The 27079-nt window shown below is 42.5% G+C and overlaps 2 protein-coding genes and 2 pseudogenes across 4 annotated transcripts; 2 read left to right on the forward strand and 2 right to left on the reverse strand.

Moving 5' to 3' along the window:
- The first annotated feature begins 1231 nt into the window (after positions 1-1231).
- LOC133923004 (protein FLX-like 3) lies at positions 1232-2790 on the forward strand (annotated as a pseudogene).
- A 135-nt stretch (positions 2791-2925) lies between these two features.
- Positions 2926-5646, reverse strand: LOC133921886 (14-3-3-like protein GF14-E; annotated as a pseudogene).
- Positions 5293-7109, reverse strand: LOC133921887 (F-box protein GID2-like). The gene is made up of 2 exons (XM_062366963.1): positions 6982-7109; positions 5293-6838 (listed from the first exon to the last, which is right to left on the reverse strand). The coding sequence occupies exon 2, from the start codon at positions 6672-6674 to the stop codon at positions 6003-6005; it is 672 nt and encodes a 223-aa protein (XP_062222947.1). The 5' UTR covers positions 6675-6838; positions 6982-7109; the 3' UTR covers positions 5293-6002.
- A 4886-nt stretch (positions 7110-11995) lies between these two features.
- Positions 11996-17203, forward strand: LOC133921889 (uncharacterized). 3 transcript variants are annotated; one of them, XR_009910338.1, is made up of 7 exons: positions 11996-12885; positions 14584-14767; positions 14861-15085; positions 15209-15325; positions 15655-15888; positions 16051-16451; positions 16948-17203. XR_009910338.1 is itself a non-coding variant. In XM_062366964.1 (6 exons), exons 1-6 carry the CDS (start codon positions 12299-12301, stop codon positions 16258-16260), a joined length of 1557 nt encoding a protein of 518 aa, XP_062222948.1. In that variant the 5' UTR covers positions 11996-12298; the 3' UTR covers positions 16261-16819. The 3 variants fall into 3 exon arrangements, 1 of the variants encoding a protein (XP_062222948.1); XR_009910339.1 differs by having other exon boundaries at positions 16969-17203; XM_062366964.1 differs by lacking the exon at positions 16948-17203 and having other exon boundaries at positions 16051-16819.
- Positions 17204-27079: the final 9876 nt, after the last annotated feature.

A 27079-nucleotide genomic window follows, 5' to 3' on the forward strand; every position in this document is an offset into this window, starting at 1 on the left:
CTCAAAATCAAAGGCCCCATATGTATATGTATACTGTGTATATCGATCAAAAACAAATTGAAAAAATTAGATCTGAACAATTTATATTTAATAATGAGTTCTATTTTTAATCTCGTCTCGAGTCACCGAAATATCAGAGCCGGACCTGGATTCCGTCTCCTTCGTCGCCGAATCAGACGGAGACCCCGCCAAGCAAGACTTCATAGTTTTTTATGCTGCAAACGAGTAGTGCACCGAAACACGTCATAGTACCTTTGAAACATGAACCACACGCAGACTAAACCGGATGGCTCGATCTCGATCGGCCTGATGGGCTTACCGGGCCAATTTCGTTCACAGAGGTTCTTCTAGACCCCAATTGAACCGTGCTTCTCTCCGGCCCGGCCTGGTTTTTCCTCAGGGCTAAACTGAACAAGACGAAGAGACTCGAGCAGCCTCGTGGACGGCGGACGGGTCGGCAGCTGGGCGGCGGCGTGGACGGGGGACGGGGCAGCTGCCTACGCGAGCAGCTCGAGCGGGTGCATCGCTGGGTAGAGCAGGTTGGGGAGGCGGCCTCGGTCGCGGGTGACATCCAGGTCCTTCTCGCCTGCTTGCCCACAGGTACACACGCTCTGTTCCTTCGTGCAGGCCCTAGCTCTTAGCTCATCAAGTAAACCATCAGGCTTAGTAATTACATTTGCTAGAAAGCGAGATTCCTGGCCCTAGGGTAATTCATAGTGATTCCTATTGATTATGCTCGTTGCTTGTTGCTCATCACATTTGTGCTTTGTGTGTATGTGCATGTAAACTTGGAGCGGTTTTCTGCTTAATTTGAGGCTAAGGTGATGCAGGAGTTTACTAACTCCCCTTTTGATTATCTGGAGTCATGCTTACAAAAGTATCATGATTTCGATATGAAACACACTCATTTCTGCACTTCGAATTGGTTTGTATACCGCTCATTAATTTTTAGAGGGGAACCCATTATATGTTACTTGTGAACCTAATGTTTGCCTCCCTTGAGTGTTTTAAAAAGTGCTAGCTGCTAGGCGTGCGGTGAGATGGTGCCTAGCGCCTAGTCGCCGATTTGGCGGGAGGGTGGCACCAAGTGCCTAGGCTGACTAGGCAGCCGGTTTTTGAAACGCTGATTCCTTCCTTGATGAAGTAGGCCAAATGTGCCCCTTGGAGTGTTTAGTTACTGGGAGTAAACTGTCTCCCTTTATTGCACACGATGATTGTGTAGCTTAAAAAATACCTGGATCTGATTTAGACAGTAGAATGTACTGGCTCTCTCCTTTATTCCTGCAAGTGTTTTATGGTTGTGCAATTTCCACTTTCCAGCCACCGAGCAACATGAGTTGCAATTGAGTGTAAAAGTGTGGTGAAGAACAGATGTTCTTTTTATCTGAGGTGTGCTTGTACCATCATGGCCTATCATGAAGTTCTGTGTATCTGAAATGCACTCATGCTGTTTGGAAATGATGAGCTGATAACATAGTCACATACTTAAGCCATTTCAACTGCTGAAAAATAGTTTTGTCTGTTTACTCCTTGTTATTACAATAACTGTTCATTCACAAGTTGTATGTCCTCTTCTTACACCATCTCAGGCATCATCGAATAACCATATGACTTGGCAACCTTGGAGTAATAGGCCTGGTCACGGAGATGGCCCTTCAAACCCACTAGCTGGAGGAGTTTCCTGACCCATGCATCCGCTCCCTTTTCAAGAGGAGCTTGTTTCCCGTTATGATGAAATTCAGAGAATTGCTGCTGACAATAATCTTGCACTGGAGAATATTCTAGGTCTTAGGCAAGAATTAGCTCTCATTGAAGACGAGATCCACATACTAACCAAACAGACCGTTCCCAGGCTTCATGCTGATAATGAACTGGGGTATAGGGATATTATCCAAGGTGGCCTGAAATTAGAGGAAGAGATGCATGCTCTTGAGCCTATCAAGGCATAAGTGTTGCACCTAAGTTCTGAAAAGATGGAGCAGGAAGCTTTGCATGAAGGCCTAACTGCGAAGGTTCAATCATTGTATAGGGAGCTAGTACAGATCCAATCTGAGCACAAACAAATACCTGCTATAAGAGCAGAGGTGCTTGATCTACGTGAGGAGAATTTGAGGGCCAGGTTTGTGCTTTTGTGATCTTATATACATGCGCATGCATATGGAAAATTTCTGCTTCAAAATATTATGCTTTGTTACAGAGATAAGTTTTCTAACCTGGATGTATTAGTTGAGCAAGGGGCAATGTGTTTTTGAAAGTTTTTAAGAATTAAAATCATCAGCAGTTATATTTTTTTGTATTCGTGAATTTACTAAGGTTCTTAGGATATTAATGCTCTTTACATGGCCAAATTATTTTCCAGGACGGCAAAAGCTGAGCTACTCGAGGAGGCGGGCCGTGGAGAGAGATTTTTTAAATATGAAAATAGAAGCGAAGAGGCTGAAGGCAGAGCTGGAGAAGAGGGGAAGGAGGCCACGTGGGTTCAAGCCTTTCGCATTTGGCTCGTACTAAAATAGATAGGATATTTCAATCCATCATCCAGCTGAAGGATTATACAAGTTGCAGCTAAAACGGGAGATAGAGTGTTGCCGTGGTCTCAGTTGTGATTTAGTAGGCAATCGGGGAGACTCTGAACAATGTCTTGTGACACTCCCAGTTGTGCAATGCAACATGTCTCCTGCAAGGATTTCAGTTGCAAATTTGCCCAGTTGATAAAATGAAGTTGATATCGTGAGTCATAACCAGAAGTAGGTTCCCAATTGCCCAAGGGACTAAACACACCTGCTTCAGAGAAGGGCATGCGCCATCTTGACAAGGTCCGTTGTTCACATATACATCCAGCACATCAAGAAATCGCCGTGTCATACCAAACATTCAATCCAGCAGCACATGCAGATATAGAACCCGTTCAGTTCAAGAGCATGCACGTTAGCACACATCAGAAAAAAGTATCCAGAGCCGAAAACTGAATTTTGTGACATGACGGTTCACAAGCAACAGCAAGAAGCACAATCTAAAAATTACAGAGTAATAACATGAAGGATTCAAATTGATGATCCCTATACCAAATATAACTCGAGAACCCACCTGCAAAAAATTACCGAGGCAGTTGCAAGCATTCCTAGCACAACATAAATGGGGGTCACGAATTTCCAATTATCACGAGAACAATACAATCAATATTGATGAAAAAAGAACCCAGAACACATGGCAGTGTCACTAGTAGATCAAATACTACAAATGTAGTTTCTGGGCACATGGACCATATTTACTGGCCATCTCCAGATTCGCCCTTTGGAGCCTCCTTGATTTCTTCAGTGGCGTCCTCCTATACCCAAGCAAATGGAATCTGAATATCTAGGATGACTAACAAAAATAGGATGCGAGTGTAAACATGCTAGGACGAAGAAAATACCGAGATGTCAGAAGTCCACAGGGTCAAGTTATCTCGCAGAAGCTGCATGATCAAAGTGCTGTCCTTGTAGGAATCCTCGCTCAGGGTATCCAGCTCCGAGATGGCCTCATCAAAAGCCTGCCAAAAGCAAAGCAGAGTAAGACACCAAGAGTGTGGCTCTACTACGTTGGTAAAAGACTAGCCACTGAGGTCTCAAAAAGATTTAAGGGCCAAAGTGGACCAAGAAAATTAACTCCAACAGAAGAGGTGTAAAGAATTGTAGAAGAAATGCTTCCAAATGTTTATATGCTTATACTTGTTCTTTTGGATCATCACTTGATCTGAAATTTTGCTCATTCATAATAAGAAGCTTACACATATTCTTTGGTCAATCATGATGCTTTACCAATTGTCCTCGTAGGGATTTTGGATCCAGCACACGTTAGTTGCTTACACTACTCTATGACCCAGATGTCTTATTATCATGCACTAGTCATTTGATTAAACCTGTGTTACCCGGACGCCCATGTCCAAATTTATTTGCCGAATCGGACACCCCGAATCCAAGTCGAATTCCGACACCCGTGTCGGATTCTGAGTTGTATTTCGCATGTCCAAATTTTCTTTGCCGAATCGGACACCCGAGTCCGAATCGGATTTCGACACCCGTATCCATGTCCAGGACAGCTGTCTGAACTGTGAACTACAAAATATCCTCAGGTTCACAACATACCCCACATTCCGTTCATCAGGATTGCAACACAAAGTAGTAGACAATGCATATAATTGATCTAGAAATCAAACCTGTTTGGCAAGATTGCAAGCACGGTCAGGAGAGTTCAGGATTTCATAATAAAACACTGAGAAGTTGAGTGCCAGCCCAAGCCTAATAGGATGGGTAGGGGGCAACTCTGCCAGTGCAATATCCTGACAGATTTAGCAGAAAAGAATTAGAAACACACTTCACTAAATGATAAACGGGATATATAAAAAGGATCAATGCCCCAGCCAACAAAAATTAACATTAGGTCTGTGAAATGCAGGACATGCAAATTACCTGAGCAGCTTTGTATGCCACCATGGTGTTCTCAGCTGCGTCCTTCCTCTCAGATCCAGTCTTGAACTCGGCAAGGTACCTGTAACACCATAGATTCAACCAAAACGATTTAATAGTGCAACAAAATAGAAATTACAGACATTTAAACGTAGTAATATTATTATAATACCTGAAGTAATCACCCTTCATTTTGAGGTAGAAGACCTTGGACTCTGGAGCAGTAGATGAGGGGACAAGGTGGGAATCAAGAAGCTTGAGGATTCCATCACAGATCTTGGTGAGCTCAGTCTCTATCTTGACACGGTAGTCCTTGATGAGAGTGACTCGGTACTCATTGCCACGGCCCTCTTCCTTCTGCTCAATGGAGGATATGATGCACCATGAGGCACGTCAGGCTCCGATGACATTCTTGTAAGCAACTGAGAGAAGGTTGCGCTCCTCCACAGTGAGCTCCTCAGAATCAACTGCCTTAGCAACCTTCTCCATGAACTCAACCATCTCTTCATACCTCTCAGCCTGCTCCGCAAGCTTAGCCATGTAAACGTTTTCCTCACGTGAAAGCTCAGGCAGCGACATCTTTGTGGTTTCTAAAGATCCAGCAAGGATCACACTGGAGGATTTGAGGAAAACCTTCAGTGAGTTAAATGCTAATTACCACACGAAATACAACACCACCGAAGCAATTTGTACACTTTATCTTAAAAACTACAACTGAAATAGCAGAAAACAGGAAAGATTTTCACTAGAAAAGGTAATCTCACATTTTACCCAAAAAAAAGGATAAAATAATTGCGAAGGAAGAATCTTAGTGATCTTGAAAATTAAAATTCTGTAATGCATAAAGTAAGTTAAACAAAAGTTAAATCCATAAAAGCATCGGACAGATCCAACTGTCACAAATATATCATACATGACGACTTTATCAAATTTGAATTTTTAATTTGAGAAAATCAAATTTCCTCCAAACAAACATTGTTAATCAGTACACAGCAATCGCATCACAAGAGCTTAATGAACCTAACAATAGTGTGAAAAATGCAGCACTAAACTGAAACTTTGTTGCAGAAATCAACACCTCAGGCCATTCCTCACATTATTGTGCTCAAACGGGTAAAGTCCTTTCCCTTTCCATGGGAGTGAGAAAAAGCTTTGAAGCCAAAGAAAGGCTCACCTAAGCATGCCCTCTGACCCATGGAGATTTGACAAATGCCATGGCACAACTTCACACTGACCCTCTTGACACATATTTGTCTAGGCAAGTTTACACATTTTGCTGATAGCGTGTAATTTAGCAGTTCCAGCACGTAGACTTGGCACTGATTTAAGGCGCTATTGCACCCCTTTCATGCCATCTCACTCAGCTAAATTGCCTCCCATCAGTACATACGCACCTATCCACATAGTCTTCTCTGTCCACCAATCCAAGTGATACTATCAGATTCTAACTCCCACAAATGTAGTAAAGAATCATAACCAGACCGCCTGAAATTGCATAGGCTGCTTGCAGTGATGCTGTCTGGGAGATACGCTCGTCATTCTTTTTCACAAGCTATATCACCCGCACTGGCCACCTCCATTCTTGCCACTATCGTTATCCTTGTCTTTCTTAGGAGGAGCATTAGGCATCTTCTGGAAGAACAAAGTCGACAGCAGAGACAGGGAGACTTGAACCTGGTCCCGGCCCATCCTCACCGGCACCTGCCGCCTCCCCTGCCTGTGCGGCGCGCCAGCACCACGCTGCTGGAGCGGGCGGATGTAGAGCTCGTGCAGGCGGCGGAAGCCACCGAGCGAGAGCACCACCCTGCGAAGCATCTGCTCGGAGAAGCCAAGGTTCGCCCACTCCCGCACACACGCCGCCTCCCACAACCGCTCGTCCCGCGCCAGCTGCCGCCACCCCCGGCTCACGCACGACGCGGTTGCCAGCGCCCGCGCCTCCGCCCGTAGCAGCACCTCGAACACCAGGTCCTCCCCGAGATCCGGCACTCTCGGCGGCTCGCCCCCTCCAGCGTCAGCGGCCGGTGGGGGCTGCTCCCGCTGCTGCTCCTCCTGCGGCTGCGGCGGAGCCCGGGAGGACGAGGACGAGCACTCCCCTGCCCCGCTCGAGCTGCAGGACGGCTCCTCCGTCCGCTGCTTCTTACTCGGCTCGCTCGAGCCGTCATCGACGGCACCGGCGACCGGAGTCCGGGAATCGTCGCCACTGACCGAGGAATCGGAGAGGCATTTCATGGAGAGAGATTGGTGGAGGCTAGGAGCCAGTCCCTTGCTTGTGGCTGTGGATCAGCTGCTGCTTGCGCTCGAGATCGACGAGCCTGTGGACAGAGGCGGAATTCATCTATCTACACCGGAATGATTGATTCGACAGCATCACCTCAGGAAACACCCCGATTCCCCTGAAGTCCGAGAAGAAACCAGCGCAGATTAAGCCGAAGCACGAGCAGATATGACTCAATCGCACTAGGAATAGGCCAAATTTTGTGTTGGTTTGTGAGAAACGGGACAAATCGGAGAGAAATTTGAGGGAGGAGCAGTTTACCTGTGCGCCGGCGGCTGGTTCCCCTTTTCGAATCGAGGTGTAGGATATATTTTTTTTTCGAAGAACTATTTTCAGCTCTCACCGCGGTGGCGCACGGGCAGTATAAAAAGGGATGCTCCATCCAATCGGACCTCGAGACGCGCCCCTATTTGACGACGCGCCGCGCGCCCTGGTTCCCCGGCCCCGCCGTTCGCTGGGTCCCCACGCGTCATCGGCGCCGGAGTGAATGATCGCGTGTGCACTCCACTTTGCAGCAGCAGTGGGCCCAAGCAGCGTGACGGTGAGAAACTTTGGACGTTTGCGGCCCGTGGGGTCAGCTTGGATGCGGCGTCCGACTGGGACTGAAACGCCTTTCTACTCTACGCCGACGGGCCGACAGCCCACGAGCCCCAAACGACGTCGCGTTCAGCATGCAGTGGGCCCAGGAGTCCGGGAGGCCGGGCGAGCACATGCCTGCTGGGGAGTGCTCACGATGGATGCCGGCTGCTCAGCTGGAGCGGGCCTATTGATAATTTGTTATAAAAATATAGTTAATAACTTTGATTCACGTTTAAGATTAGTCAAGTGTAATTTATTATAGAAATATAGTTCATAATTTTTTAGTCATATTGTGACAAAATTAGTTAAAAAGTGAGTAACATATTGATCAGATGGCTAACAAAATTGGTTTACCACAGTTGTGACAGTCAACTAAACAGTTGACTAAAAATCTATAACATGATTAATCTTACACGTGGTAAACTTGTACGCAAACCAAATAGATCCTTAGTAACCGGTAATTCTAGTTCTACCTAATTCGAGGCGTAGCCTGTACTATTCTGTTAGCAAACCACTCCATTGATTCAATAGGCATGGCACTCTTGATCTCTTGGAGATACAATATGAGAACTGGAATACAAGAGCAGCAAGGAGTCTAGAGGGTACAACAGCAAGAGTTCGATTGGAACAAGAACATGGACGAGAGGAGTTCGATTCTGGTTCAGTTGATCGATGCCTTATTGTCGGTGTTGTTGCTCCCTTGTTGTACTCAACATCCAGCCCGGACTCGCCCGTACAACAGGCAACCTAGCATGATAGGTCCTAAGGCCATCTCCAGCAGCGTCGGCTTCGGCTGGCCGCAACACTGTGCCGCCGCGGAGCGGACGAAAATCTACTCCAACAGAGTCGGCATCGAGTTCTACAGGGATGCGGTGCCGGCAAAGGGAGGAGAGAGGGTCGGCTGTTTTGCGGACAAATGGAGTAGCCGTATCACTGTTTGCTTGCTTCCCGCGATGAGGCCGAGCATGACACGTACCCATACTGGCGACTGCTTCACCGGTGGCCATGGCGCGGGCTGAAGAGGTAGCAGAACTCTACAGGGATCGCCGCGCCGTCGAGGAGGACCGGCGAGTCGAGGAAGTCGGCGGGATTCAGGCCGTCGGGGATGCTGAAGTAGGACGACGGCGATACTGGCGGCGATGATAACGGCAGGAACGGCGGGGTCATGGCCCTGTACCTCGACGCCCCGCGCGCCGCACTGCCGGCCGCGGTGGAGCCCCCAACATGTCCGTGTAGCTCGTGGTCGCGAAGGAGAGCGAGCCGGGCCTCGAGTTCGTCGTTGTCTCGATGCTCTCGGACGACGAGGTGGTCATCGGCCGGACAAGAGAACGAAGTCACAGCTCGGGATCAAGCCCCCGGCACTGCGCGCGTCGACCGGTCGCGGCGGAGCCGTCGGGGCGGGGTGGCGGATGGGGAAGGGCGGGGACGCTGCTGCTTGGGAAGAGGGGCGTCCACCAGCTGACGGTGTAGGGGTTCGCGGATGGGGGAGGGCGGGGGCGCTGCTGGCAGAGGGAGCGCGGTGGCGGATCGTGGAGGGAGCTAGCGCGGTGGCGGACTGAACGAGATATGCACGGGGAATGGGGAACAGGGAGGGGAGAAGGAAAATCAATAAAATATATGAGAGAGAAGAAATGAGGTGGGATATAGAGTATCTGTTGGAGATGGATGGAACGAGGGAAGCTATAATAGTGATAAGGGATGCTGTAATAGTATTTTAGAGGATAAAATTTTACGGTAGCTGTTGGAGATGGCCTAACATGTTCCTGGCCCATATTAAATTACTGGGAAGTGTGTTGCACTACTTATGGTGTCCCATGCTAGCCTAATAGCCATTGGCTCCGGGTCACGGCCGATCTCCGATTTCTTGCTTCTCGCTCAAAACCCTTCGTGGTCACACACCGCAGAGGCAGAGTTTTCTTTTGATAGGAACGAAGCTCATCCCATTAATCAGACAGCACATCTAGATCAGTGGCTGAAAGACTCGATACAAAGCCTGGGGCAATATCCACCCACATGGTGGAGTCATGCCCTAACTCCGCGCCATGTCTAGCAATAGCATGCGCCACACTATTCGACTTCCTCCGACGAAACACAACCTGAAAGTCGTCTAAAATCCAAACACAAAATCTTTGCTTCACGCACCAACACAACAAATGACGTAACATTAAATTCATTGCTGTTCATCCCTGCGACCAGGTTTGCTGAATCACACTCCGAAATTATCCTCCCGGTACCCAAGCTATCAGCCCCAAATCGATGACGGCGAAACAGCCTTCTGCCTCGGCCTGCAGCGCGTCCGACACGAACGAGATTTTGCCACAACAAGCAGCTGCGAAGCGCCGCCCTTGTTGGTCGCGAATCACCACTCCCCATCCCCCGCCTTCATTTTTAGATGCGTCAAGAGCCCCATCAAAATTCTGACTGGCGAGAAGGGAAATTTTGTTACGGCATGAATGGCAACACGAGCCGACTGACAACAAGCTGCCGAGTGATCACAGTGATGCTATGCTACGGGTATGAGCTAAAGAGGGCACGACAATGGCGCCCACCACCACATGGTGTACGGCATTTTCGTCATTTCCAACAAGTAATTGGGTGAGGAATGAGCACGCCACGCGGCTAACCAGATCACCGGAAGTCCTTTCTTGCCCCCAAATTGCAACTTGGGAGACTAGTTGGCCTGTTTGAAACATCGGTGACTAGAGTGATCATTTGGAAATTGTCGAGAGACCAAATTGGTCATCAAGAAAAACTGTGAATACTACCTACAGAAGATTGTTCAGAAAGACATGGTCATACGTGTGAGAAAACAGACAAAATTGTGCGTATTTATCTTGCAATATACGTCCATGTAGATCCGAAGTGTGAATAACTAAACTTTTGTTGGTTTCATCCATCTGGTTACATTCGAAACAAAGATTTAATCCATCCGAGGATTGCGTTGCTTTTGAAGGTGAAGAACCAATGAGGTGTCACGAGACATTAGCACCATCACACGAATCTCACTTGTACAGCCGGGCAGGTGAACAGGAAGAAAAGGCACTCCACTCCACTCCACTCCACTTGAGCAGGCAGCAGCGGAAACGCTGGATCCAGTGCAGCAAATCGCCAAACCAAAACGCTCGAGGCTCGACATTTCCGTCCCCCCTCTCTCTCAGGGCATGTGTTAGAACTTAGGCTCATTGAAATACTAATTTTAAATTGATTTTTGATGTGGATGAAATAAAATTAATAATATATATAATACCGTTTAGAATCTCGTTGATAATTTTTATTAACTTTTGCTTTTCAAAAATCATTTTAAAAAATAGACTATTTGATTCACTTTCTACTTTTGAGTAACAAAACCCATCAGTGACTCAGCCAGTCGTAGCTGCCACTAGCGTGTTCAACTGGCTCCTCAACTTTTAGGGGCATGTTTGGTTTTAGACCCAGAGAGGCTGACCAAATATTGGCTATGGTCAAAGTTAGGGTCATACCAAATTAGGATAAAAAAGATGATATTTGGTTCGTGACCAAATTAAATGTGAGATAGGTGTCAAAATTAGAGAAAAAAATAGTGTTTGGATTGTAGCCATATTGAACTGTGATAAAACTATTGGTATGACATGTGATTCTACTTGTCAATAAAATTTTCTTTCACCAAAACATAGTCATCTGATATCTTATTTTATAGATTTAATTATAAGAAATATTATGATGCAAAAATATCATAAGATATACGGTTTAGAAGATAAAATTGTTTGAAATTTGTTAATCCTAAAATTTTAGAACCCGTGTGACATGTGGGGAGCTGCCACCAAACCCAGCTACTGTTTGTGCTGCCGAGCCAATTCGTAGGCGAACAAAAAAGCTCGTCAGAAGGAAAACGGAGTCTTCATGTTGACCGTAGTGGTCATAGCTAAAATTTCTTTGGCACGATCAAATTTTAGCTTTGAACCCAAAGCTAGCTATTTTTTCTTTTTTGCCATATAGCCAAATATTGGTTTGATTTGCTTAGGGTTATTTAGTTCTAGATTCTAGTGTGCTAAACTAAAATTTAGTATTGCCTATATATTTTAGCCTCAATTTAGTTTGTTATCCTGATTTGATCCTGTCTAAAAAATTGGCACCCTCAGTTCATAAGAGGCCAAAATTTGGCTCGGGTTGGAGCGAGTAGAATGGAGACCCCAATTTTGGCTTAACCTACTGCTCAAGTTAGTACTGAAGTGACAGGGTAAGTTTTTGGTTGGTATAAATACATGCTTTTAGATTTAGCAAGCTTTGATAGACTATATATTTTAAACCGTAATTCTGATTTGTAATATGCTTGTTTCATTATACTTCTTACAATGAAATCTATAAATCAAGATCCATGTTAATTATATTTTAACACTAAAAAATAGTTATATGTGAGTCCTATATACCATACTTATATCTTTTAGAAATTTTGATATGACTATAATCCAAACATCCTCTTTTAGTCTTAATTTTTCTATAACCCTAACTTTGAGTTGATCCTAAATCAAATAACATTTTTCTACTAAATTTTAGCCTTACTCTAATTTTATGTATAACCAAAATTTAAGCCTGTAAGGGCGAAAAAAAAAACCAAACAAACACCTTAGAAGCCGCGCCCGCCCCAGACCAACGCCATCGTCCCTGTCGAGAGAGCCGGACGCCGGTCGCGCTCCGCCCCAGCACGAAAACCCCAAGCCTTCCTGGCTTCCCATTCGTCGCGACGCTCCAAACCCCACACCAACCAGCCTCGCTCGCGGACGAGCCGAACCGCTTCCCCGTCTTCCCCGTCCCCCGAGATTCCGCGGGACGTCACCATCATCCGGCTGTTCGCGCAGGTCGCCGTCTCCCCTCCTCCCCCAGATGACCGAAATGATTACTGCCCTACCACAGCCACCACCGCGCAGTTACCGCTCCTCTTCGCGTTGCTAATTACTCTCCCTCTCTCGCTAACCCCCCTCTCCGGTACCGGTTGATCCCCCTCTAATCGCCGATCGCTGCCATGTCCTCGTCCTCCTCCTCGTGCGACGAGAGCGGGAACCCTAGCCCCCCGGCGGCGGGGGTGGCGGGGGCCGCGTCGGCGGCGGCGGGGGCGTGGCCGAGGCGGCACTGCCGCGACGTGTTCTGGCTGGTGGTCTTCCTCCTCCACCTGCTCGTCTTCGGCGCCGCGCTCGTGCTCTTCGGCCTCAACCGCTTCCGCCAGGTTGACCGCTTCAACATCGGCCGCTTCACCAACTTCACCGCGGAGCCCTGGGGCGTCGCCGCATCGCCGGAGACCGCTCCGCCGCCGCCCTCGGTGGAGGTGCCTGACGTGGTGTCGGCGCCGGCGTCCGAGCTCACGGAGACGTACTGGAAGTACTACGGGGTCGCGGGGGGCGTGGGGGCGGCGCTCGCGTGGGCGTGGCTGGCGGCAGCGGCCGGGAGGAAGGACGGGGGGAGGGTGGTCATGCGGACCGCCGTGCACAGCCTCACGGCGTACCTCGCCGTCGTCAGCGTGCTGTGCTTTTGGGGGAAGCACTTCTTCTGGGGCGTCGCGCTTGCTGTCGGCGCCGGCCTGCACTTCCTCTACGTCATGTCAGTGCTCGATAGGTACACCCCACAGCAACTGCATTTTTAGTCTGTAAAATTTGGCAGTTCGATCCAATTTGAAACGAACTTGGACGCTAGTGAATGAGGGTGCGATGCTGAAACCGATTAGGGAGGTGAATTTCTGCCAATCACATGCAAATTTGGGGAACTTCTATTCACGATTCCTCAACATCTTATCTGCAAATTTGAACTATCGCACCTGCAGTTGTTATGATTTCGTTAGGAGGTTGATGAGTGTCTCTTTCAATGCCCCTTTCCAACAGTTGTCTGCATATGCTGGCATACCTGTGCCCGTTCGCCTTCACGCCAATTGTAACTGCTTTCTTTCTTGACATGTTCTTTCAATCTACTTGATTTGAGTGGAAAGTACACAATTTAAGCATGCCTTTGTGCTACTTTTAAGTATTATATATTTTGGATCATTCAACTTCAATGCCGTTTCAAGATTAATATCACTGTAGTTGTTTGAAGGGAGTGCTAGTAAAATGGGTAAGGGAAGAGTGATTAGTGTAGTATGAGCCATAAGTTGGTCAGTCCTTTGTATTCTATTCAGATTACAGGTGTTCATCGTGCAGTATCAAGTGCATTTTATTGGCAGTTAGTGATACACATGTAACCTGTAGAGTTTAACAAGTTTTTAACATAACTCTTTAAAAATGTTTTTTTCCTTGTGAAAGATATATTATTTGATAAAAAGTTATCATGAAAGTCATATGGAAACTTAGTTGCTACTCAATAACTGTGCATGGAGTGGAACAAGGTTCTAAAATTGGTAACTCGTATCTGTTTGGCCACTCACCCAGTAGTGACTATATGCCATAAGCAGCCTGGTTATGCGGCCTATCAGTGATGTGTAATCAGTAGATGCCTGTCCCTTGTGCCGTCTAGTAGACCTCTTTTTATAACACTGCTTTGTGGAAGACAGCTATAGTATCTAATCCTGAAACCTTAAGACCTGATTTCCTTTCGAAAGAAAAGGAGAATTCTAGTGCAGGATTTCCGGTTAAATGGTGTGTCTATCACCAACAGGGTCCACATGCATGAAGCACGGCTATAAGAAGCAGTAGCAGCAGCGTCAATAGCTCCTTTGATTACAATATCTTGTCTCCATATAACCAAGCATATTATCCTTCAGTTTATTTCCATGCTATCTTAAATCGTTACCTCATTTTCATTAGCTATGTCTGCTAGGTCCACCTATACATGAGGAGTCAAGAGTCTTTGCTGTGGAACCAAGGAAGGATCAAGAAGTTTTTCCCCCTCCCTCTTTTTGTGTTGGTGGCACCTCCACCTGAACCACACCACAGCTCCTGGTTGATGAAGGCCATAGCTGAAACCTCCCATCCACCATAGATATCATATATGTTCTCTTGAAGGGCATATGGCAAACCATGCATACCATCTTGGAGCGGAAATTTACTCTTTTTGCCTCTTGATTTAGTTGTTGGTTCCTGTCTGTCTGGCCTTTCAATTTTTGTTGAATGTTGTCCCCCAAAGTTATGCTGTGCAATAAGTCAATAATCATGCCTCCTAAATTTATAATAAGGTGGGGCAGCAGGCCTTCCAGATCCTTTAGACTTTAATTATGTGCTTAAATCACAAAGAAACAGTACCTCTATATCCACATGAGCAATACATTTGTTACAAAAATGCATACTCTTTATTGTTCATGGCAGTTACTGGGTTGATTTTTGCTAGGTTTCCCTTCACAATGCTAGTACTGCAGAAGGCAGTAAGAATTGTATGGGAACTTCCTGATGTGATGAGAGTTGCATATGCATTTGTGCTAGTCATGCTTTGTTGGATGGCATTATGGTCCTTTGGAGTTTCTGGTATTGTTGCCTTTGGCATGCCAAATGGTGGGCAATGGTGGCTGCTATTGGTGAGCGGGCAAGTTTTTATCGTTGTTCTATATCAAATTTCAGTGCTTTTAATATTGTTAGATGTTTTTTAATAATGTTTCCTGTGTTTGCAGATTTTTTCAGTCAGTTTATTTTGGACTGGAGCTGTCCTTAGCAATACTGTCCATGTCATTGTGTCAGGGATGGTTTTCCTTGTTCTCATTCACGGTGGACCAGCTGCTGCATCGATGCCCCCAAAACCGCTTCTAAAGTCGCTTCAATATGCTGTAACGACTTCATTTGGAAGCATTTGCTATGGATCACTTTTTACAGCTGCTATTAGGACTCTACGTTGGGAGGTTTGCACCTTTACCTCCTAGATTTGCCCGCATCAAACTCAGATATTAACTTTATTTTTTATTATTGTCTCATCATTTTTGTCCTTTTGTCCTTGCCCTTTCCTTTCTGATATTAAATTACAGATTCGTGGAATCCGATCTAAAATTGGCAGCAACGAGTGCTTGCTGTGCTGTGTTGATTTTGTGTTTCATATTGTGGAGACACTTGTTCGCTTCTTCAACAAATATGCATATGTACAGGTGAGTGATGTTTATCTTGGTGGTGGTTTTCAAGATGTAGATCATATCAATGTTAAGATTCCACCTGTTCTAAGTGTTTTCTGCTTATCATTTATATCCTTGTACTGACTTTGTTTCAAAAGCTATAGCCTTTAATACCTGTATCAGTCAAAGTACCTTTGCATACCTGAATATTTTTACACAACTGCATATGATATGTGATCCAACCACTGCTTTTATTGAACTCGAGTGTTCATTACACCAACAGTTTATTTGTATTCTCATGCTATTGAATATTGATAATTGATATCAGGTTATCCAATGCATGTCTCACATAGTTTTTTTTTCAGATTGCTGTCAATGGACAGAGTTTCAATCGCTCAGCTAGGGATGCTTGGGAGCTGTTTCAATCCACAGGGATCGAAGCACTTGTTGCTTATGACTGTTCGGGTGCTATCCTTCTGATGAGCACCATTTTAGGTGGGTTAATTACTGGAACTTGTACAGGCGTTTGGACATATTTCAAACAAAGTGATAAAGCTGTTATGGTTGGTTCAACCTCTATGCTGATGGGTATGATACTGGTAAGTATCTATTTTTCTATATGAATTTGTTTGACTAAAGTAACTAAGAAAAGGAAACCTCATGTTAAGTTTTTATTCTTACTGTACAAAGTTTTTTGGAGCATTCCTGTTTGATATTATCTGTATATTTTATTCAAAGCTGAGTGATGATCTATTTTGCAGGTTGGACTAACTGTTGTGGTTGTGGAAAGTGCTGTTACATCAATATATATATGCTATGCCGAGGATCCCCTTTTGATTCAGAGATGGGATCCTGAATTTTTCGAGCAAATGTCTGAGACACTACACGAGCGATTGCAGTACCGAAGTGCTCGTGCTCGCCAAATACTGAATGGTCGGCTTGATCGTTTGCCAAATACGTCGAGTATTTGAATTGCGGGTTAAATATTGCTCGTTTATGTGAATCCATCAAAACTTAGGTAGGCATTTGCAGAAGAAAAGAAGTTTTGGATCTTCCTGCCATTGAAATTTAGAGAACTGAGGTGCCCCAGCAATCTTGGAGGCTATCCGAAACCACAGAATGTTCCCATATCCCAATGAAGCAGTGACGTGTTCATGCTCAGGTATTACGGCAATGTTAGTTTTATTTGTATAGGCTTTTGTGGAAAGATAGAAATTGTTAAATCCATCTTCGAGATTAAGCTTTTGTGATGCATAGTGGTTGTGGTTGTTCATTATTTAATGGAAACACTTGTGCATATTAGTCAGTGCGGCAATGTGTTCTATTCTTTATTTTGTAGTCGTAAGATTTGTAGGTATGGAAGAATTTTTTTCTTTCTTTTTTGAACTTTGATGGGTCTCAATGTTGACTGCGACTGTGCTTGGCTGCCTGCACTGCAAACGGCCCTTGTAAGCGTATAGCCAAGTCTGAAAAACATGTAGGCAACAGTTCATGGTTGGCTGGTTGTACAATACATCATTGCTTCTCATACTAGGCCGTCTGGCTGATTTATCATGTTTGCTTATGTTGACATCCTCATGGCGAATGTTAGCAGTTTCCTGTCCAAAAAAAATGGTACTAGCAGTTTCATAATTTTACAGCGCTCTGTAATGTTGCAGTTAACTTGCATGAACCTCCAGGCTACTGCAAACTATGGCTCGGCATCAAAGGGTAATTGCTGCCTCACCTTGTGAGCGGCGCACACCGATTGCTGACTGCTGGTGGCATTGCATTGCAAGAGAGCGTGTGAGACGTCTTTCTATTAGAGAGACAAAGAGTAGAGAACGTAGAGTTATTATTGTATTAACCGATGAGAATGTTTATATATTTATATATGTTGAATGAACATAACGATTAGGGAGACATCTCCTAATACACAGCTTTTGTTGTTGACATCTAATCGATTGAATGACGTTTATTCTCAACACTTTTGATCTATTATTTTAGTTGTAAACTTTTTGTTGGAAATTCCTCTAAAACTTTATATAAAAATATAAAGAGAAAACAATATGTTAATATGTTGTTAAAGCTTTTGTAAAACCTAATAAAAATGTAAAGAGAAAATAATATGGTATATATTGAATCATTGTAACCTCGTATGAGAAATCTAGGAAGGAAAAATTTATTGGTGAGCCTAGAAAACAATAATTATGATCTATAAATTATATTAAAATCTTTTGAGAAAATATAAGGAATAAAGTAGATATTGTCTCATTAAAAATTTTATATGAGAAATCGTATAGAAAAATTTTATAAAGAAAAAGAGTGTAATATAATATGAATATGTTATTATTTAGTGATCAACTCTCATGGAATCTTGCAAATCCTGTTGTCGCTGCATACTAGTTTCACGAATACATTTTGAAATGTAGAAGTTAATATGGACTTAATGAATAAATTAGTGAGGTTATCATATGATTTAATCTGCAAGATTTCTATCTTCCCATTATTTTGTTTGCATCAGAATAACACAAGTAGCATTATCTTTGTAGATAATGGTTGATGATTTAATGAAACCAATATCACATTACTGTTGTATGTGGTTGATTATTCTACGAAGCTATACACATATATGTGATATTTCAAAATGATAGATGAAAGTAGTCACTGGAATCTGTTTTGATGACTCATATGAGAAAGCTATATTATCATGAAATCAGTCTGTGATTTGGCATTATGAGGATCAGTTATATAGCCAGTATCTGGATATCCCACTATAGTTATACCTTGATTTTTCTGATAGAAAAATCTAGATCTTTAGTGCCATAAAGATATCTGCGGATATTCTCTTTGAGTCCCACCTAATGGTGTTGTTAGAGCAACAATATTTAAGATAGCAAATTATCTGTAAATACAATATCAAGCCTATTGTGATTTGCAAGATATATGGGCATTTTAATGAACTTTAGGCAAGGTATGGATGGATCTTGATTCATATTTAGGAAAATAGCTATAAGTGTTTTGATGGATATGATTGTTCAATATCATTTAGATATTGGTGGACTAATGAATAAATATTTCTGAAAGAATATGCTCAAGTTGTAGATTTAAGCGAAATTTGGGTTTACCCAAATCATTCATCTTAAATTCTATCTTAACATGATTACATACTTTATCGTGTGTGGTTTGATGATATAAAATCCAATTGGAATTTTATTATGAACACATATATGTAATCGTGATAGTTAGAGTAACTATTTTGTAGAAGGAACTCACTTAGTTAGTTGTACTATAATCAACTTAACTGCTTGAAGTCATGAAGTGACTTAAATTGTACACAATATATATTACGATTTGTATTTAGATTCAGAATATGAAGTCTATTATGGACTTATATATCTGAATCTATCCAAATCATTTGATTTGTCAATGATATTGAATATGAGAATATAATTTTCACAAATACTATAGGGTATGTAGCGTCGTAATTGATGTCGGATTTCTGCATGAACACTTCTGCTACAAGTTTTGCTATTTCACCACCTTATGGAATGAAAATTCATTTCCCTTCCATATGGAAGATATTGTGTTGTTGAGCGAAAGTAATTCTCCTTAATTATCAATTTTGGTTTGACCAAGTTGAGTGTTGAAGCACTCTGTGTAGGACTTTTGGTCTGAATCCAATGGAAGGTGTATGGTCATTTTGAGGAGACATATATGCTGAAAATCTGTAGTGTTTAGTATTGATTGATTCTATAGAATCAATATAGTTTGTGTAAGTATTATCCTGTTTAACTCCATGTTTCCCAAGAAAAATAGAGTTAGGGTGTTCCTATGACCCATCGTCTGAATTTGTGTATATATTTGTGCTGGGCGTTTGGATGTTGAACATCCATAGACGTTTGGATAGTGAATATTCATAATGTGTCAATTAATTTGATGTTGATTTGCATCTACTGTCTTGGAGGATGTTTTCCCCTATTTTCGAGAATGCTTGCAAGATATTATATCCCTTGTGACCATACTTCTCCTTCTCTTATTTTTGTTTGGGAGTTGAGTGATTTTATTAGGTACATTTACTCTTTCTAGCACATTAATAACGGAAATCGGATTTGATGACACTTTTATGATGAGTAAGCACATCTAACAGATTATTTGCAATATGTTGTAAATACAAGATGTTCTAAATAAGAGTTTAGATTTCTGGTACGTGTATATGAGGACTGAATATGAATGTGTGTGACATTCTTTTATAATTTCTGGTATTCTTTGTGGTATTAATTTCCCCCTAATACCTGGAATTATCCTCAAAATATTTTGAGCATACTGACAATGAATAATTCCCATGTGAAGAACTCGACGTATTATATGATTGACGGATAATTACACCTCATATGGATCCTCAATGGTCTATGTTGTATGTTGCACGGTGGTGATATTAGTACGTGCAGAATGTAACCGATTTGCAGATGGTAAATACTTTGCTGATGCTAAATTTCCATATATTAATTGCAACGGAGGGAGCCGTATGATTGCAATTGGATGGATTTAGTTTAATGATGCGGTGTGTAAAGCCACATGTCACCAACTATATGTTAGCAAATTACAATTCTTTGATTGGCCATGCAAATGATTCGATTCTCTTGATGAGAGATTCAACTAGGTCATTATGAATATGTATATAGAGTTCTTAATGCAGTAGTACCCAAAATGAAGCAATAATTGAATACATATTAAGGAATGACATTATCTATGTGAATGGATGTGATCCTACATCCAGAATAATTTGCTCTAATTTTTTACTATTTGAGCAATGAGTTTGGCATAAATATGGTGCATTATGTGTAAGGGTCACATACGTGACTATTTTATAGATACATCAATTAATATTGTAGAATACCTAGATGATCCATAAAATTATTGAATAGAGCCACATGTATGTTCTTGAACACGTTCAAGAAATTGGGTGGCACATTTTGAATTTTAAGGTAAGAAGACCTTAATATTAAATTCCCTGTGACACATGCGGTGCACACAAATATGAAGATTTTGGGAATACTGTGACCAATAGAATTGTTAATAATTTTTCTCATCATCTCTAAGGTAGAGTGACCAAAGTAATCATGCCAAGTATTGATTTGAAAGAGATAGAAAATTTATTTTATACGCAATATATTGTATGGGTTTGATGTATGTATAGTACAATTCAGACTGTATATAGAGAAGCTTGTCTTATCCGTTATTTTAATTAAGAGAAGAAATTCCTCTTTGTTGCCATCATGAGTTTCACTATGGAAACCATTTTGATGGATATATTTATAATTTAGTAAGGTATAGGTTGAATCGAGGTACAATAGAGCACATCGATTATAACTTGAGTACTCATAGTGAAAGTATGACCAGAGCCAACAATCACTGCATCACATCTAGCGATTATCAAAATATTTTATTATCTCTTAGTAAGAGTTTAAAAATATTTTGGTTCCTTGTAGTATAAAGTTCATGGTACAACTGTCCACAAGGCGCAATTCCTCTTACATTGGATTAACTCCCGTAAAAATCTATGTATAGAATTGAAGAATTTGATATGAAATTCTTTATCGGATATATATAATACATAGAAACTTTATTGAGTATTATAAATACTGATATTAAATTACACCACTTAATGGGACATAGATAACATGATACCTAAGGAATTGGGAGATTAGTTAAGATCTTCAAACATATCGTGTGAAGCAAATTTGACAAACATATTTTTCATGCTCATTGGATCTTTTGGCAGCAAAAGAGTTTGGTTGTTACTTGATTCTTCTAGAACTTGTTGTGAACAACTAGTCTCTTTGGTGGAGTCAGTTTAAAGATTGAAGTGTGCTTCATATCTTGTTTTTTTGAGCAGGTCGGTTACATCCCACAGATTATAAATATAGTTAAATTAAATGTCTAATTTGGTGCATAGGATTTCGGCTTCTTGTTATGTTTGCGTTTACCATTGAAGTTCTTTAGATGGTGTCTAAAAGAACTATTGAACTTGTTGTTATTTTAAACATTAGCGTGTACTTCAGGTAAAGGAGCAGCGCCGATTGGACACTGATGATGATTATTTAGAAGGAGTTCATCATGTTTTTCGGTCTGAAGTAATACATGTATTAAGTCAGAATAAACTTGGCATTCTTTTGCACGATATTATTGTTGTAAGATCCTATTAGCGGAAAGAATATCAGATAAAGTGTTCTCTATCTTTTTTGCATCTGTAGTTTTTTTTTATAAAAATGCAATTTTGAGCAGATTTTATGAGCAACATGGTTGTAATCTCTGACAGATTTGAAATCCTAGAGTCGAAGATGTGTCCATTCATAACTTGCATCAGGCATAATGACTGCCTTCCGATGTCCATATTTTGAGATGTAGCCATAAAGTGCTCGGATTCTCTTCCATCAGATACTCAGATTTGAGATCCAGATGGATATGATGTCTTATTATGTATAAAGCTCCATATTTTACTTAATTTGGTAGCGTTGGAACTCCCTCTTTGGGAGGTTGGAGTGCCCTTACTATTTCGTGGGACACAAGACTGATCTTGACGTCCATTGTTCATGTAAGATAATTGCGACCATCAAGCATGAGTTAATTGAACTCTTTTCGGATCATTGTATCCTACATGGATTTGACCATATATTTGATTAATTTATTATAGGTAAATTAAAAATCATCATGGTAATATTGTAATAATGATGCAAAGTTTATAAAGTCAAGTTTATACTTGAATTATATAGTGTAGACCTCAAATTATATAGCTAACATGTTAAAGATAATCACCAAATATGGTGTAGATCTCGCAGTAATAAGAGACATAATTTGACACTTGTCAATAGATATTTATGCTCATATTAACTTGTGTTATACTAAGTAGAATATTTGGAAGAACACATTGAAAATAGTCATTAAGCCAAGGTGAAAAAAATGTAGACTTCACAGTAATAGTGGATAATATGTAAATATTCAGTAGATGTCATAGTTCCATTACCTTGTGTCTTACAAATATTTAATTGAGGTAATAACTTAATTGATTTTTCATTTTAATTCAGCTTGGATTAAGCACTATTGAGCATAAAATCACTTTGGGCTTAAATAAGGTGAATTAATGTATAATCTTGCAAAAAATGAATCTTAATTACAAAATTAAAGCGGTCGTCAACAAAATTGCATGTTATAGGGATTGCATGGTGCAAACACATTGAACATTACACAAATTCCAGAAAACAGGGTTTGGAATGTATATTTACATGATGTAAATATAATACAGTGCAATATATTTAAAACCAGAGGGTTTAAATGTAAAAGATAATTCATTGTATTTTTATAATGCAATTTCATAGAAATGTGGGGTCTTTTCTGCAAAAAGGTCATTTAGTCATGCAGCCGGTCGAATGGGCCAAGCCAACTTGGGCTGAGGCCGGCGGTATATAAATTGGTGTAGTGAGGGGCGGTTAGGGTTACCACCCCCACCCACCCCTGTGGTGTCGCCACCTCTAGGCAGGAGGCCGAGTTGCCACCCCTTGGGTAGGCTGGGGAGCAGCCGGGCGGGACGAGGTTGCCGCCGCCTGGCCGCCATCAGGCAGTCTGTCATCGGTGCGGGCCAAGCCGCATGTGCCCGAGAAATGGCCTGGTGCGGGAAGGCCGTCGTCGGGCAGGCCATTGCCGGATGGGGAGGCTCGGCCAGAGGGCAGGAGCTATAGGAGTTGACGGTGGTCACCACCGACCGAAAGAGGGCGGGCACAACTGTTGTGGTGCGCCAGTCAGTCAGATCTGTGCACCACACGGTCTACCACCACCGGAGGGAGGCGCCAATGTGGGCCATGGTTGGTTCGGGTGCGAGCAGGCCACCATCGGCCCCGCATGAGGCCATCAACATGTGAAGCCATTAAATCTAGGCAGGTCGCCACCCCAAGAAGATGCGACTGCCAGAGGGCGACACGTTGATTGCTGCCAGAGTGCAGATTTTCCCTGCCAGAGGGTGGGCGCCGGCCATCGGCTCGCCGGGCAAGCCGCCACTAAGTAGAGGCGGGAAGGCACCATCGGGATGTGGCCGGATGGGCAGGCTGAGGCCACCATTTTCGTGCCGTGGTTGGCTCCAAATTTGATGGATCTATCGCCATATGAGGCTTGGACGAATGGAGCCAGCCATGAGGGCCTTGTGTTACGCTAAGTAGAATATTTGGAAGAATATATTGAAGATAGTCATTAAGTCAAGGTGACAAAATATAAACTTCACAGTAATAGTGGATAATATGCAAATATGCAGTAGATGTCATAGTTCCCTTACTTTGTGTTTTATAAATATTTAATTGAGGTAATAACTTAATTTGATTTTGCTTGGTTTAAGCACTATCGGGCATAAAAGCACTTTGTGCTTAATTAAGGTGAATTAATGTATAATCTTGCAAGAAAATGAATCTTAATTGTAAAATTAAAGCTATCGTAAACAAAATTGCATGTTATAGGGATTGCATGGTGCAAACACATTGAACATTACACAAATTCCAGAAAAACAGGGTCTGGAATGCATATTTACATGATGTAAATATAATACAATGCAATTGTGACGTCCCAAAATATGTAATTACATAATTAAGCATAAATATGCTTCTTAAGCATTATGTTTAATTTTGTGTGATTTTGTTTTGTAATTATAAAGCAATTCGTTTAAAGTCATTCGGATGAGAGAAACTAATCCGAGAGAGAAAAGAATAGAAATCGCATTGGAAATACTTTGTTTCTCTAGAATGTGGGCCCCATTGGAGTTGGCCAACCATCCCTCCCTCTCCCTCGCGTGTAGCCACCTGCTCCCATCCTCACTCCCGTGCTCAACCGGCCAAAGAAGCAAGGAGCAGCTCCCTCTCCGTTCCCTCTCAAGCACTCTCTTCATTCCTCCCTTAAATCCGCCCATAAGAACTTGGATTCAAGGTGAGTATGTGGTACCATCGCGATCCTTAGCTCATAAGCTTCCTATCCCTCCAATTCTTTTGCTCTTTTCCGAAGGATTCAAGCCCATTTTGGTGTCTTTTGGTGTTTGGGGTTGAAACGTGAAGAACACCAGATTTCTTCGTCTCCCGAGCGATTTCCTCCATTTCCTTCATCATCCGATGGTCACCCAACTCCAAAAACACCATGGTTGAGTCTACTAGGCTCCCATGGCATGGATGCACGAATTGGTTGGTCTAAATCTAAGAATTTGGAGCCAGGTTTGAAGTTCATGAGCTCTTAATGTTTTGGTAGCAATAGCCAAGTTTTGATCGATTTCGGCTTATGCGTGTGGTCCTATGCGGTAGAGGAGGTCAAGATGATGCTCTAAGTCCAAATCCCCACCCCCAAAGGTCACCTAAATGGTCGCTGACGAGCTCACCAAGTTCCCCCGACACCATACAGCGGTCTGACCGCGTTTCTTGGCGGTCTGACCGTCGTTCTAGGAGTCCAACCGCCCCTCGGGCCGGTCTGACCGTCAGAACCCAAACCTCTCTGCACGCCGGCGGTCTGATCGTGATTTTCGGTGGTCTAACCGTGACTCCCGGCAGTCTGACCGCCCCTGTCGGCGGTCTGACAGCAGTCAACTCAGCAGAACCATTTTCAACACAGTTTACTGTTGGCTGAAACTTGTAAAATTCATAATAAATTCTCTGTAGCTCCAAAAATTATGAAACCAATATTTTTGTTTCATAATAACCTAGTATACCTATTAAAAATATTCCCAGCCATTAAATAATTAATTAAATTTTTGAGATTTATTAATTAGATTAAAAGTTCATTAATTCACCGTTAATTCATCGCAAGCCTAAAATGGGTGAAACCAATTTTGCTAGTCTTATTATGACTTGTTATATCTAAAAAAAATGTTTTCATGCATAATTTTATGGCATTTCATCATATGCATTTTTGTGGCATACATATTTGCACTTCATTCATACTCATCATTGCATGCATTCTTCTTTAGTGAACGAAGAACCGAAGCGTGACGTGGGTGTGAGTGAAGGCAGCAGCGAGCTCCTGCATTTCTGTGAATTCTGTGTGGGGAGTGTCAGGCAAACCCAAGAGCAGCAAGGCAAGCAACTAAGCATATTGCGCATTTGTTCAATTGAATGAAGTCTAAAATTTATGATCTATGCTTATGTTTGTTTGCATGTGTCGAGTCGAGATTGGGTACAAGTGGGTAGATCCTATGTTGAATGCATTACTTCTACCTTGAATTGTTGTTCATCCTTTTCTTGTCGCCTTGAGTATGTTGTTGGTGTCTAGATTACAAGTTAAATCGAAATGCTTAGCAATGCATAGGTTATTCGGTAGAAGTCGAGCAGTGAATTATTTCATCATTCGCGACATAGACGTTATTCACTTTTGTAATGATCACAATGTTGGATATGGGTTGATGATGGTTGGATGAGTGGTGATAATGAGACGAGATGTGGGTGGTGCTAGGGGTGTTATCTGCTCCGGAGGAAAGTCCTGGGGGCAGGCCGGGAGAGGAACCCGGACACCGTAGACCGCTTGCGTCATTTAAGAACCGGTCATCGGTGTAGTCGGCTTTAGCACTTACCTTACTCACCACATGCCGATCTAATGGTAAGGCGAGCCGAATACCGCTGTAGCTGTGATTATTTGGGCATAAACATTGACGGCGTGAGAATGCAGGCTTGTAAGAGGTGCTAGTTTACTCCGGGAGTAGTTCTAGTACCTCCGCGTCGAGCGATGCATGATCCAAATGGTTGGGGTTTATTGGAAAAGGTTGACATGAGTACCTTCTTGTATGGATCTGTGTGGTCATGCTAGTCGTATGGTCCTTAAGTCGTGTGGGTCCAGGAGTATCCCCTGCAGGGTGTAAAAACATTTCGAAATGCCGTGCTCTCGGTCATAAGCATGCTTTTGTCCATCTGCATCGGTCGTAGAGTTTTCACTTGTGGTTGATGGTTGGATATGTGGGAGATGGTTGAGTTGATCTTTGTTACATGTACGCTCATAATGGTTCTAGTTATTTATGTTCATTTGGTTATAGCATGGTAGAGTTATGTTGTTGTTGGTTAAGTTAGTTGCTTATACACATGTGTCTAGGTTGCTTACCACTTATGTTTAACTTAATCATTTGGCTTTTCCTTGATAATGACTTAATGCATAATCCTTGGACTCGAGCTATGTATATGTGCTCTTTATGGTTTAAGTCTTGCGAGTACTTTTGTACTCATGCCTGCGTTTTCAAGTGCTGCTGGTGAGGAAGAGCCGGTGTTTGGCTACTTCGTGCCTGCCGTTGAGCGTGGTAGGCAAGAGTAGTTCATCATACTCTTAGAAGTCGTACTTTTGGGGTGGAGCCTAAGGGCATGTGGCTCCACTTTCTTTTGTTGTATAGATTTATGTTTCCACTGCGTAAATGTTATTGTCTTTTGTTGTAAATTGGTGTAAATGGTTACATGGCCAAAAGACTTGTAATATAATATAATTACTTGCTCTTTCTTGAGCTTTGTTGTGATGTATATGTTGGAAATACATGTGTTCCAATCTTAGACACAAAACATGTGCCGGGACTACCGGGATGATATTCTAGTTAATCATCGAGGTTGTGATTATGAATAATGATCCTCCTGGTGATTAATTAGAATATTATTTGGACGGTTCCTCATAGCAATATATTTAAAACCAGAGGGTTTAAATGTAAAAAGATAATTCACTATATTTTTATAACACAATTTCATAGAAACGCGAGGTCTTTTCTGTAAAAAGGCCATTTGGTCATGCAGCCGGCCAAATGGGCCAAGCCAACTTGGG

This window comes from Phragmites australis, chromosome 6, assembly GCF_958298935.1.
Source record: "Phragmites australis chromosome 6, lpPhrAust1.1, whole genome shotgun sequence".
Taxonomy (NCBI): domain Eukaryota; kingdom Viridiplantae; phylum Streptophyta; class Magnoliopsida; order Poales; family Poaceae; genus Phragmites; species Phragmites australis.

Coding starts and splice junctions, on each gene's coding strand:
- LOC133921887 (XM_062366963.1), bottom strand. CDS start 6,674: ATGAAATGCCTCTCCGATTCCTCGGTCAGTGGCGACGATTCCCGGACT.
- LOC133921889 (XM_062366964.1), top strand. CDS start 12,299: ATGTCCTCGTCCTCCTCCTCGTGCGACGAGAGCGGGAACCCTAGCCCC. Junction 12,886..14,583: donor GTCATGTCAGTGCTCGATAG/GTACACCCCACA, acceptor GATTTTTGCTAG/GTTTCCCTTCACAATGCTAG. Junction 14,768..14,860: donor GGCAATGGTGGCTGCTATTG/GTGAGCGGGCAA, acceptor CTGTGTTTGCAG/ATTTTTTCAGTCAGTTTATT.